The sequence below is a fragment of the Amblyomma americanum genome, chromosome 3, assembly GCF_052857255.1.
Source record: "Amblyomma americanum isolate KBUSLIRL-KWMA chromosome 3, ASM5285725v1, whole genome shotgun sequence".
NCBI lineage: Eukaryota > Metazoa > Arthropoda > Arachnida > Ixodida > Ixodidae > Amblyomma > Amblyomma americanum.
Genome location: NC_135499.1, coordinates 158,852,061 through 158,864,430, shown reverse-complemented (window position 1 = coordinate 158,864,430; position 12,370 = coordinate 158,852,061). Strand labels below are relative to the sequence as shown.

General features: G+C 48.9%; 1 protein-coding gene and 1 pseudogene across 4 annotated transcripts in view; one reads left to right on the top strand and one right to left on the bottom strand.

Moving 5' to 3' along the window:
- The window catches only part of LOC144125284 (uncharacterized), a 50,203-nt gene that overhangs the window by 30,294 nt on the left and 7,539 nt on the right, over positions 1–12,370 (top strand). For all 4 annotated transcript variants that reach the window (XM_077658535.1, XM_077658536.1, XM_077658533.1 and 1 more), the window contains one exon: positions 114–505. In XM_077658535.1, the coding sequence (XP_077514661.1) occupies positions 114–505 (392 nt within the window). The remainder of the gene's footprint in view (positions 1–113; positions 506–12,370) is intronic.
- LOC144125285 (histone-lysine N-methyltransferase SETMAR-like) lies at positions 4,670–5,723 on the bottom strand (annotated as a pseudogene).

Below are 12,370 nucleotides of genomic sequence, written 5' to 3'. Positions count from 1 at the left end.
AGAGCACCATGTATTCTGGATCGTTGCACAGAGGCAGCACAACTGTCTTGCTGTGGGTCTGCTCGCAGTTGTGGTCTGACATGTACTCATGCTCTATTTTTTATTTTTTTCAGCAACCACAAGATCCACGAGCTGCAGGAGCGTGCAGCACCATCGCCATCACCTCACGTAGCTGGGGAGCGCCCTCCAAAAGGGGGTCCCCCCGAGAAGGGACCCCCTTCTTCACGGGGGGTTGGAAGTGAGGGGGCATCCTCCGTGGGGCCCCCTGTTGTGATGGGGGGTGCTGCTGACTTGGCCAAGGGGGTGCTGGGGCCCGGGGGTGGTCCCATGGGACCGCAGGGCCCCACTGGCCTCCCGCCAGGGGTCGCGGTTCCCCCTGGGGCTGTGGCGGGGGCACCCAGCACTGCCACCGAGGGGTCCCGATCACCACCGCCCCAGAGGCACCTTCACACGCACCACCACACCCATGTCGGCGTTGGATATCCTCTTTACGATCCTTATGGAGGTGCGTCTGCGCACGTAAAGTGTGCATTTTTAGTACAGTATCACTTATTTTAACCTGTCACACTTTGTGAAGACTACTTTCAATACTGTTTGGTATACTGTGCCCCCCACCATTGGTTTATGGCCTTTCTTTCTGTCTGCCCAGATTCATGCATGCCAGTCATAGGTGGTGTAGTGAACATTCGTAAAGTGAAAAGTCACCCCTCGCATTAATTAAATATTATGCGGAGCAAAATGCACACTACAGTTAAAACTCGATTTAACGAAGTTGAGGGGAGCCGTGAATTATTTCGTTAAATCGAGAACTTCGTTAAATTGAATGAGGCATTTCTTGGGCACATAATTCAGTACATTCGATTACAGTAAAACCTCGTTAAAACGTACCCGCTTAAACAGTACTTTCGTTTTAAAAGTAGTAAAGTCAAGTCCCCGACTGAGCACCCATTGAACATAATGCATTTTGCATCCGCATAAACCGTACCAGCTTATCGCGGTCGTATCGGTTAGCACGTACCATTTTCACTTTTCGTCGCACTCGCGCGTGACGAATTCACGCCGGTAGCACCGACCCAAAGGACGGTTCGGCTAGCGGCGCAACAATCTTCCCTAAATACCGCCGACGGGACGGCAAGCCACACAGCTAATGACAAATTGGCGCCAAAGTTGGTAATCATACAACTAGCGCAATCTTTGGGGGTCCGTATGGTCATCGTCATGAGCCCCCGCGCTACTTTCGAGTGGGTAGCGCCAACACCACGACCGGCGCCGCTAGCGCGTATGAAAAGAAACAACAAAAATTCTTACTCGACAAGAAAGGCCCGAGGGGACTACAAATTTATTTTCCTCCAAAGAAGTCGGTGATCTTTGCCTGCGTGCGCTTTGTGAGCAACGGCCGCACCGATTTCTCGTAGGTCTGAAGTGCGTCCAGCGCGTCTTCCGTCCCCTCGTGTGCGCCGGCAAAATGTCGCAGCAGATCGAGAGCATCCATCACCTGACCTGGTGTCGGCACGGGAGCTTCGGCACCTGCAGGGTCGTCAACAGCGTCTTCAGCCGTCACTCCCTCCACGCTTCCTACAAGCCGCAACATATCGGCATCAGTCAAAACTTCCGTTGTGACTGCTTCTGCGTCGGCGTTCACGTAGTCTGAGAAACTTATGCCTGTGGGCACTTCATCCACTGAGCGAAGGTGTTCCCAGGCATCTTCATCCTCGTGCACGGCGCTCGCGCAGTCCGGACCAGCTTCGGCAGTTTCAGGGCCTAGTGTACCGAAACCGGCAGTCCTGAAGCAGTTGACAATTATCGACGGCCTCAATGCTCTCCAAGCCGCCGCCACCATCTCAACCGCCATAAAAATATCTATTTTCGTCTCGCGCTTCAGCTCCAGGTTGAGGAGAACTCTGTCGACGACTCGACGCTTGTATGCGCACTTCACGCTATTAATTATCCCTTGATCCAAGGGCTGAACCACGGACGTTGCGTTTGGGGGGAATTAGCGGAGCTCCACGCTGGTCAGCTCGACCTCTGCAACGTAGTGGGCCGTGCAGTTATCCAGCAACAGGCACACTTTCCTTTTCTGGCGACACATGTCGCTGTCAAATTCCTTCAGCCATGTAGCAAAAATGGCACGCGACATCCACGCCTTTGAATTGGCAACGTACTTCACAGGAAGCTTTTTGGTGCCTTTAAAACAGCGCGGCCTCGCACTCTTTCCGATGACAAGCGGGTCTCGTTTGTCGGTTGCGTCCATGTTGACGCACAGCAAAAGAGTCAGCCTTTGTTTGCTGTGTTTGCCGCCGTGGCACGCCTGCCCCTTCAGGGCGAGTGTTTTTTTAGGCAGCATTTGGTAGAATAGACCGCTCTCGTCGGCGTTGTAGACGTCGCTGGGGGCATATTTTCCCAGAATGTCGGGCACGTTTTCAGACTGCCAGTCGCCGACTACAGCCATGCTTACGCTGCTCGCTTCACCGCTAAGCACTTTCCCGACGATGCCGTGTCGTTCTTTGAAGCGCGACAGCCAGCCGGGACTTGCCTTGAACTCGTTGTCGCCCAGCAAGCACGCGAAAGAGCGAGCTTTTTGTTGGAGCAGGTCTCCACTCACGGCAATACTATTCTTCGCCCGCAAATCCATAAACCAGGCGAAGAGGGCCTCTTCCATTTTGCTTTGAGGAGTGGTATTCAGCGTTTTTTTGCGCGAGAGATTCCCCGACGAAGTGGCGCGGAGGATGTCATCTTTCTCTTTCAATATTGTGGAGAGAGTACTCGCTGGAATGCCATGTGATGCAGCCACGTCACATTTCTTCTGTCCACTTGTCACAGCACGAATTATGTCCGCTTTCTCGTCCAGGGTAAGCCTTTTTCGTTTCTTGCAGGGCTCCATCTGCTAGTCAGGAGGGTTAGCGGCGCGCTTGCTCGCACACACCACGTCCGCGTTCACGATAGCAAGGCTAGACTGATGGAGGCCTAACAAGCTGAGCTTGACAAAGACGTGCGTTCAAAGGCACGGGGAAATCCGCACAAGAGCGAACACAGAGCACAACACACAAACACACACACAAAAAAAAACACGCGAACTGCAACATATAATATGGTGGAGCTGCCATAAAAAGAATGTAAACCAATAAGCTCCTGCCCGCGAACTGCAACAGCGCCATCTATGAAATGTGGCACGAAACTTTTTTACTGCTGGCGCCATCTCGTGAGCTCGACTCAAAATTAAAACTCGTTTTGCGCTGCGCAGTTTGAAAAAAGCGACGGGATGAAGATGCTCCGCGCTGTTACCGCTGACTCACAATCAATAAATTTTGGGGTGCTGTCTACAAAATAGACCAAAAATTAACACTTTTTCACCTTTATTTCTCGAAAAAAGGTTCGTTAAATCGGGACAGATCACGGAATCGGTTTCGTTCTTTCGGGTTAGTCAAAGCATTGAACCCTATGGGCGTCTGAGGGGGAATTAGGATACCTTCGTTAAATCGAGATTTTCGTTAAATCGGGTTTCGTTAAATCGAGTTTTGACTGTATATCGTATTTACTTTTGTAGTGATTGACACATTAAATAGGTCAGCCCCACAACTTCAGGAAGCGGGGAAAAAAAAAAAAAAGTTGGAATGTTGTATAGGTTGACTAACTAGGGTGACCGGGGCAAGCCGTGTCAGTACGGTGAGAAACTTGTCACTGGAGGTTGTGTATTTGCACACCAAGCACAAATTCAATCCTTCCCAAGTAAAAAATGAGAGAGCATGTCAGACATAAAGGTCTTCATTTCATTCTGTTAGTAAAGTTAGGCACAAAATCTCAATTTCCGCAGCATTACTGGTGTCGCACATTAACAGTAGTAATCCTCTTCAGGTGAATGAAAAGCTTAGCATTGCTCTAGAACGTTTTTGCGGGCTAGTTGGTTAAGCATCCTATATCGAACAGCGCGAACACAGACAGGCACAAGAGCGCGTCGTTCATCTGTTTCCTCGTCTCTTGTGCTTGTCTGTGTTTGCGCTATTCGATACAGGGTTAGCATTGCTATTGCGTGCGGAAAGGTGTCCTTGCTGCTTTCCTCTCTGTCAGTACCTGATGTACTTTTCGGCGACATTGAACTTGTGTGATGGTGCGAAATTTTCCACCGACTCTGCGCATTAGACAACAGCTCATGCGCTGCCGAGGACAGTCGCCAACGTTCGGGAGGAAGGACTCGCAGTTGAGCGACTGGCAGAAGCTTAATTTTTACGAGGCCTCTGAAGTGCGCAGGCGGCACAGTGACAGTGCGGCAGGACTCCGTGCTTATGTTCGTCATTCTTGCCTGAGAATCCTTTGCACACCTAGCTTGAAAAAGAAGGTTTTTGTGACAACTTTGAGCAGTAACGATGTTAGCAACTGCTATACTTTGTTACAGATGAAAAGTGGCTTTGCCTTACTATGAAGTAAACCCACAGGAAAACCATTTTTTTCGGTATTTTCATTCATAACCTTCTAGCCGACTTCGTGTATATGAGCTCTGTTAGAAAAGTATCCGACCTTTGGCCGAAGGTAAAGAACTGGCATAACTGGAGCGTTGGAAACCTGATAACCCCAAAAGTAGTCTCCTTGGGACTCCACACACTTCTCCCAGCGGTGCTGCCTTTGTTGGAAGCATTCCGAAAAGGCCTATTTCGGAATGGAGTTTAGTTCAGCTGTCGTTGCAGCCATAATGTGCTCTCTTGTCTGAAATCACGCTCCTTTCAATGGCCTCTTGATTTTGGGAAACAGCCAGAAGTCGCAGGGAGAGTAAGGAGCCTGTTGAACTACAGGAGTCTGGTTTTTCGCCAAAAAAGTCAATCAAGTGCGTGGAATGTGCAGGAGCATTGTCGTGATGGATGGATGCGCCAATTTCCCGTTGACCACAACTCTGGTCTCTTGCGCCGCACAGCATCACATAGGCGATGGAGGACATCCCTGTAGTACTCTTTGGTGATTGTTTGACCGTGTGGTGCGTACTCGTGGTGTACCACACTGCGGGGGTCAAAGAAAGCAGTCAGCATCACTGTGACGTTGCTGCGTACTTGGCGGGCCTTCTTTGGTTTTGGTGACGTGGAATGCTTCCACTGTGACGACTGGGATTTGGTTTCCGGGTCGTACCTGCACACCCAAAACTCATCACCAGTGATCATGGTGTTCATGAAGTCGGGGTCACTGTTTGTGGAATCCAGCATGTCCTGTGAGACTTCAACACGAAGTTGCTTTTGCTCCACTGTGAGCAGCTTTGGCACGAATTTCGCCACAACTCTCTTCATGGCCAAATCGGTATTAATGGAATGTGCAGAAAAAGTGCTGTTGCCCACCTCTTCCGCAATTTCTCGGGTAGTCACACGATGGTCCCGCATCACCACAGCGTTCACTTCGGCAATGACCTGGTCATTTTGGCATGTTGATGGCCGACCGGAGTGTGGCTCGCTCTCCAACGATGTGCAGCTGTCTTTAAACCGGTTGTGCCACTGCTTAATCTGTGTGTTGCATAGCATTGTCACTGAAAGCCGTCTGAATCTTTCGAATGGTTTCCACTTGGCTGTGGCCCAGTTCCTGGCAAAATTTGATGCAGTAGCGCTGCTCCAGTCGCTCCGCCATTTTCCTTGCAATAAAAAACCGACGAGAGCACTGCGCACTACCTCACTGAAATGCTGCGTCCCAACGACTGACGCTATCGGCAGGCAGGAAAAAACTCGCGCATGCTTATTTTATATCCATCAGGTGTTCGCAAAAGGAAAAAATAAGGTTGGATGCTTTTCTAACACCTCGTACTGCGGATCGATTGTTACATTACATTTATATATAGTAAAACCTCGATAATTCAACCTTTGTTCATTTCGAAATCATGGATAATTCAGAGAATTTCTCCGGTCTCATAAATTCTAATGCAGATTTGACTGGATAATTCAAAGTTCCAGCCTGCACCAGCTGGGTTAATTCAAAGAACTGTGGTACTATTTGGGAGTGCCTGATCCCGATTTCGCTGAAAACCGTTGAAGCGGCGGCTCCTCAGAGCCATGAGGCAGCGTTACTGACCGATACCAATGCTTGATATGCGAAGTGCCCCAACACCACTACCCCCATCATAAAAACCAGTCTGTGTTATGGCTTTTGCGCCGCTGAGACACATGCTTGCGCTTGTCCCGCGACACTACCATTCTCGCTCCGTGTCCGTGACGGATTGACTGTGCACAACAGTGGCCTCCACTGTTGATTTGAGATGTGCAGTGGTTAGAGTGTTATGTTACTGGTATCCCTCTGTTTGCGAGGTCTAAGGTAGTTTTGGATGGGCGGCGGGTAGTACGCTCATTCCCGGCAGGACACATGGGGTTCCAAGCGTCATAAAAAGTTGTTAATTTGAATTCTGCGCTGTTTGCTTTTTTCTTTCGCGCTGACGGTTGCTACCTCGAACAAGTGGTAGATAGCGCAACCGCAAACTTCTGGTAATTCCCAGGGCGCTAGTTGCGCCGGAATCAGAAACTACAGGACCATTTACAGTTCACTTTGCCACTACAGTCGCCGACCGATTTTTCGGACCCAAAGGGAGCCGAAAAATGGTCCGAATAATCGAACAGCCCGAAAAATCCGTAAAGTACAAAAAAATCACTTTATTGAGATGAAATCGGTTGAAAAATGTCACTGATTTTACCTTGCGGAAAATTTTTCTTGCTGGCAACGAGTTGCGCCTGTATTTGCGCCAAAGTTGTGCTTTCACTGTACACGCCAGACAGCAAGGTCACCGCATTTTGTTCGAATACTTCCCACGCTTCTTTGACGGACCCGGCAGGGCCATGTTGTCCACAACCCTAGTGTGCACCACACCGCTCGTCAAACACATGCAAAGATAAGGCACTTTTCGTTCAAAGCGGCGGAACCGCCGTATACAATCACAAAACGGCGAACGGATGTAACTTAGTGAAGACTGAGCGCCACTCGGTCGATGCGGTCAGAGAAACCCAAGTGACGAAACGGCGAATGGTGAACGCATGCCGCGGTTACCTGCCGCGGTGGCTCAGCGGTTAGGGCACCCGGCTACTGATCCGGAGTACCCGGGTTGGAACTCGACCGTGGAGGCCGCGTTTCCATGTAGGTGAAACACAAAGGCGTCTGAGTGCTGTGGATGTCAGTGCGTGTTAAAGATCCCCAGGTGGTCGAAATTATTCCGGAGCCCTCTATTACGGCACCTCTTTCTTCTTTTCTTCTCTCAATCCCTCCTTTATCCCTTCTTGCCGAGATGCGAGATAGCTCCTGCACAATTTCCTTCCCCCAACAACCAATTTTCAACATATGGGGACAAGCGATAACTTCCCACGGCAACGTCGGTGACAAGAGTGACGGCGATGACAATCCGGCTGCCACCTTGAAGTGTCAGAGATCGCAGGGACCTCTACTGGCAACAATGAGGTACCGAAAGTATGTCAGGCCAATCCAACTGCAGCGTAAATCCACCTCAATCCAAGATGGCTCCTTTTGCGCTGGCGAAAAGCCGATAAGACGGCCGATTTTGGCCCGCAAGCGACTGAAATAAGTCCGAAAAATCGAACTTTCAGACTTTTGAAGTCCGAAATATCCGTCGCAAATATGTATGCGCTTCTATGGGGCAACTGACGGTGCCTCATTGAGGCCCGAAATATCCTGCAAGTCCGAATTATTGGAGTCTGAATTACCCGTCAGCTACCGTAGTCTGTTTGGCTGTACGCTGCCGTGGAAGGCAGGTTGGAGTGCCGTTGGAGACTGGCTATATGTGAGCATGCACAGTCGCATTGACGACCTGTTTCGAGTCGGGTGTTATCACAAGATATTGCATGTGCAGCCAGTCAGAAAAGGTCGATTGGAACTGATCAAAACGTTGTTGGAACCAGTCGGATTCCAGTTGGTACCAATTTTCATTTTTGAGTCGACAGTCTAACTAGAGCACAGAGCTCGGGCATTCTGAACAAACACTTTGCCCTCTACTACTGTTTGTGGCCGTTATTTAGAAAGCAAACTTTGCCATAAGTAATGAAAGCTTGCAACAGCATTCTTTTTGATCGAGGGTGCACTTCTGAAGAGGCAGGCCTCTCTCCTAATTTTTTTTAACTCCCTTTCCTTGTGTCGCCATTTACCCTTTAGAGGCTATGAGGTGAAGGTCCCACTTGTACAAGGGTAGTAGTCAGACAGCTTGTTTAATGAGACTGGTTAGACAATTCCTTCTTGTGCAAATAATTATTTGTAAAGGTGAAAGGAATGCAGAACGGTAGGTCTGGTTGCTGTCTCCTTCCTTTACAACCAGATGTCTGTTCTACCTTTGTTCACTTAACAAAGGAATTTGCTTATCCATCAGTAAGCACAGTGAGGTTAGTTGAAACCTCTAGTGTAGTTAATAGCACTGCTGTAGCGCATACTATGTAATAATGCTTGCCAAAGCACGACTCCAAAGTCTGCCACTTTTGCATATCCCATTCTAGCTTCCTCTCTTTTTGCCTAACACCTGTAAAAAAGGCCACATATAACAGCAGAGCCTGAAACTTGCTTGCGAAGACTTCATGTAACAGTAAACTTTCTTTCTTCATCTTTATTGTCGAGTTAGTTTCATCCCGACAAAACGAAATAGGCAATAAGAAAATTGAGGCAGCTGTGCAAAAGGCTGTGCGCAGCCTAAATTAACTGCCACAGCTGCTATTCCGCCATGTTTGGATAGAAAATTTTTTTTTCACATTTGTTTTGTCAGCTTGTCATTCTTGGGCGCTTCTGGGTGCACTTATCGGAAACCCAAAATAACTCAGTGCTGCCTTCAGCTGGCTTTGCCAGGTGTCAACACCAGACGGGTGAGGTAGACGAACAAGTCGGTGATACATTTTGCGCTGTTGCCTAACAGTGTCGCTCAATTGATGAATGTGACCACATGGACACCTGTTAGGTTTAACACCTTGTCAATCCAACAACATGTGCAATGATACTGTAGGGTACATTGGGCTTGGCCTTGATCTTGGAAGGGGAGGACTTTTCGGGGTTCTTACTTTTGGCTACGATTGCACTTGTGGCCCTGCTTGGACCTTGAGGAAGTGGGAATCCATTTGTTTCAAGCGAAAGATGCAGCAATGAAGGGTGATGCAGTGAAATTCTTGTTTTATACTGAGAATAATTCAATTTAATTTCTTGTGAAGGGACATACCGTATAAACACGTGTAAGGGCTGCACGCGTGTATGGGCCGCACCCTGTTTTCCAGAAGGAAATATTAGAAAAAATAATATCCCTGTAAGAGTCGCACCCAAACTTTCCACACGACCCGCACAGGAATAACCTTCGAAAGGCACGCGCCGTGGCCTCCGCGATCTGCTCCGGCTGCGCGCAACGGCGCGCTTGATCGCGGAGGCGACGCATGCGCATCGGAGCTTCCAGGTGCCACCCATGGATGGCGCCAGAGGCTGAGGCTCATGATCATCATCGTCAACTTCCTCCGCCGCCAGCTCCCGCTATCCATATCAGCATCAGTATCACCAGCTCCAGCCTTTTGTGGCTGTGGCTGTCGAAGACACGGGATTGTTGGTTTGCCGTAGTTGTGGCTTTCCCGTGCTGCCGCCGAGTATTGTAGTTTTAGCAGTTTTAGCACGATTGGGCAAGCACGTTAATAGCTACACGGCTGGGAGTTTGCTGTCGAACACGGCAAGCGTGCGGCGGGCACGAAATTCAACATGGTCGAGAAGTGCGTCCGACGATGGTGCAACCAAAAGGATGCATTGAGGAACACAAGTTGCAAAAAGCGCGCTTTCCTAGGCAAGCCATGCAAGTTTCCCGAACTGGAAGAAGAGCTGCTCTGCTAAGTGATGGAAGTGCGGAACAACGGTTACACGTTGACAGCAGAAATGTTGTGCGACTTCTTGTGGGATGAGCGCACCGGAGCACAGCACCATCTCGGAGTCGGAATACACCGCGAGTGGCGATTAAACGTAGAATAAATGCTGCTGATTTCCTGATTGGTGTGCTTTTACTTAAGGGGGGATGAGGGTCTTGAAAACTTTTTTTATTTCTTAACATATCTTCCTGAAAATTGGCATGCAGATATATCTTTGAATGCTAATCCCAAATATATATTCAGATTTTATATATCTCATCTAGAAATGAACATATGGCAAAATAATTTATGCCACTTAGGTCTTTTCTTACGGGCCATTATGGTGATTTCTTAATGAGAAAAACTAGTTTTAAAGATGCTGTCATTTTTAAGGGCCCATTGCACATCCTAAAGCTAAAGAAATTTTTTAAAAAGTCATCACATAGGTCATGAATGAATAACAAAGTAGGAAAAAAAAACAATGTGGGAGTAATTAGCTTACATCTGACCTAATTGCTAGTCTATTGGGTTTAATGAAAATTGTAAAGCTTTAGGATGTAGCTGAGGTGTTGCTGAAAAAAATGATACCTACTTCAATAAAATCAGTCGATGCAAACATTATGAAAAGTTCCGTAAGGCAAAGGCATTTGATCGAAAAAGCAAAGCTGAGAAAATTGCATTCAAAGTTTTGCTTACTCTGCCATTTTTGTTTACTGATCATATGGAAAAATTTAATGCTTTAGCATGCAGCCCAGTCATCGCTGAACACAATAACACCAAATTTACAGAAATCTGTTCATGTAAAGATTGTGAAAACCTCTGTATTGCATTGGCACTTGACAAAAAAAAAAAGCTCAGAAAATCACTTGCTATTTTCTTTGAATCTGCCACACATTCACAAAAGTCCTGGGCAGTAGTCCTGGGTGCTGTCAGGCTTGTGCTTCTTGGCCATCCTCTTCTTCACCTTTTCAGCATTGGTGTGACCCTTATCAGACCTGCACAGCCTCTGTTTATCTCTCTTAAGGCTCCTACCAATGAGGCAGCTCCCAGGCCTGTAACCAAGCTGTGCTGCAACAGCTCTGCTGGTTGCTGCCATTCCTTGATTGAAGCGAGAAACTGCTTCCTGCTAGGTTAAAAACAGGACAGTGAGGAGTGTCTAATGCGAATGTTCAAGCTTCAGTTTAGAGCGCACAACGTCTTGGCGCTCTGCCAAGTTCGCCGAGCCCCCCCCCCTCGCGCAGGAGCTCTCCTCAAAATATATAAAAGAAACAAATGATGTTATCAGCGGCGGCAGCGGCTTGGCGCGCTGTCAAGGTCCGCGCTGCGCGTGCCTTGTCGAAGCGTTGAGTACGCGAGCTCGGTTCAGCCCTGTCCGTCGGCACCGAAGTCGACGTTAGGCTTAGGTCAGCCGGCTCGGCCGCTTCCCACGACACGGAATTCGAAGCGGCTTGCAGCGTATCAAAAGTCGACATTTTCGACGGGCTTAGTCCAGGCACATCCACCGGCACTCCAGAGACTTGCGGTAACACCGAAGTTGACGCCGATCGGCAATGTCCAGCCGCGTCCACCGGCGATGCTGGCGTCAACAGGGTTTGTTCAGCCGCGTCCAACGGCGAAGCTGTTGTTGGCGAGCTCAGTCCAGCCGCATGCACCGAGGGTACAGCAGCTTGCGGCATCACCGAAGCTGCAGTTCTCGACGATGCAGCGCTCTACTTATTCCATGCGCGTCTCTTTTTGCCGACTGCTTCTCGCGTGCTTGCTTTCAAGCGCGCGTCTCGGGCCATCGTGACACACGGAACAAAGACACCAGGCAGGCAAATACACGCAAAAGCACGAAATTCGAGGCTAAAAGAAGCGATTCAATAGCCAAAATATCTACAATAACGATAAGGAAAAAGGCAGAACGAAAAATATAGGAAACAAAGCGGAGCGCGAAAAATGACGGGTGTGCAGGCGAAAGCAGGCGACGGGAAGGAGCCGGACAACGCGGCCGCGGGGGGCAAAGCATGCGTCACGGCCAATCAGAAGGCTGCGCCTCGAGGAGGCGCCCGTTTTACCCAATCGGCGGCTGTCTCGCGACGCTTACCCCCATTGCGAACGGGTGCTGATAGCTCCGTTGTGCGAGGGTCTACAGCTTGCCGAGAGGCGCCAAATTGGAGAGCGGGAAACCAGCTTTCAAACGAGACCAAGATGGCGCCGATCGGTTCGCGTCGCGCGGAGCTACGGCAGCTTGAAAATGGGGCAAACCTTCGCGCTTGGCGTTCAATTTCGGCTCACCGACGTTTCTAAATTGCCATTTTTTTCATACTTTCAGTTGGAATTCAGCTATAATATTTTGTAGAGGCATAGTTGGGACATTAAAGACTTCAAAATCGCAATTTTTGAAAATTGCCATTTTTGACCATTTTTCGCGATTTCAAGACCCGCGTCCCCCCTTAAAAAAAAAAGGCTTTTTTCCCATATCACGTGTATGGGCCGCACCCCGAAAATTGGCCCTCAAATCAGGAAAAAAAAAAGTGAGGCCCTTACACACGTTTATACGGTAATACATGATG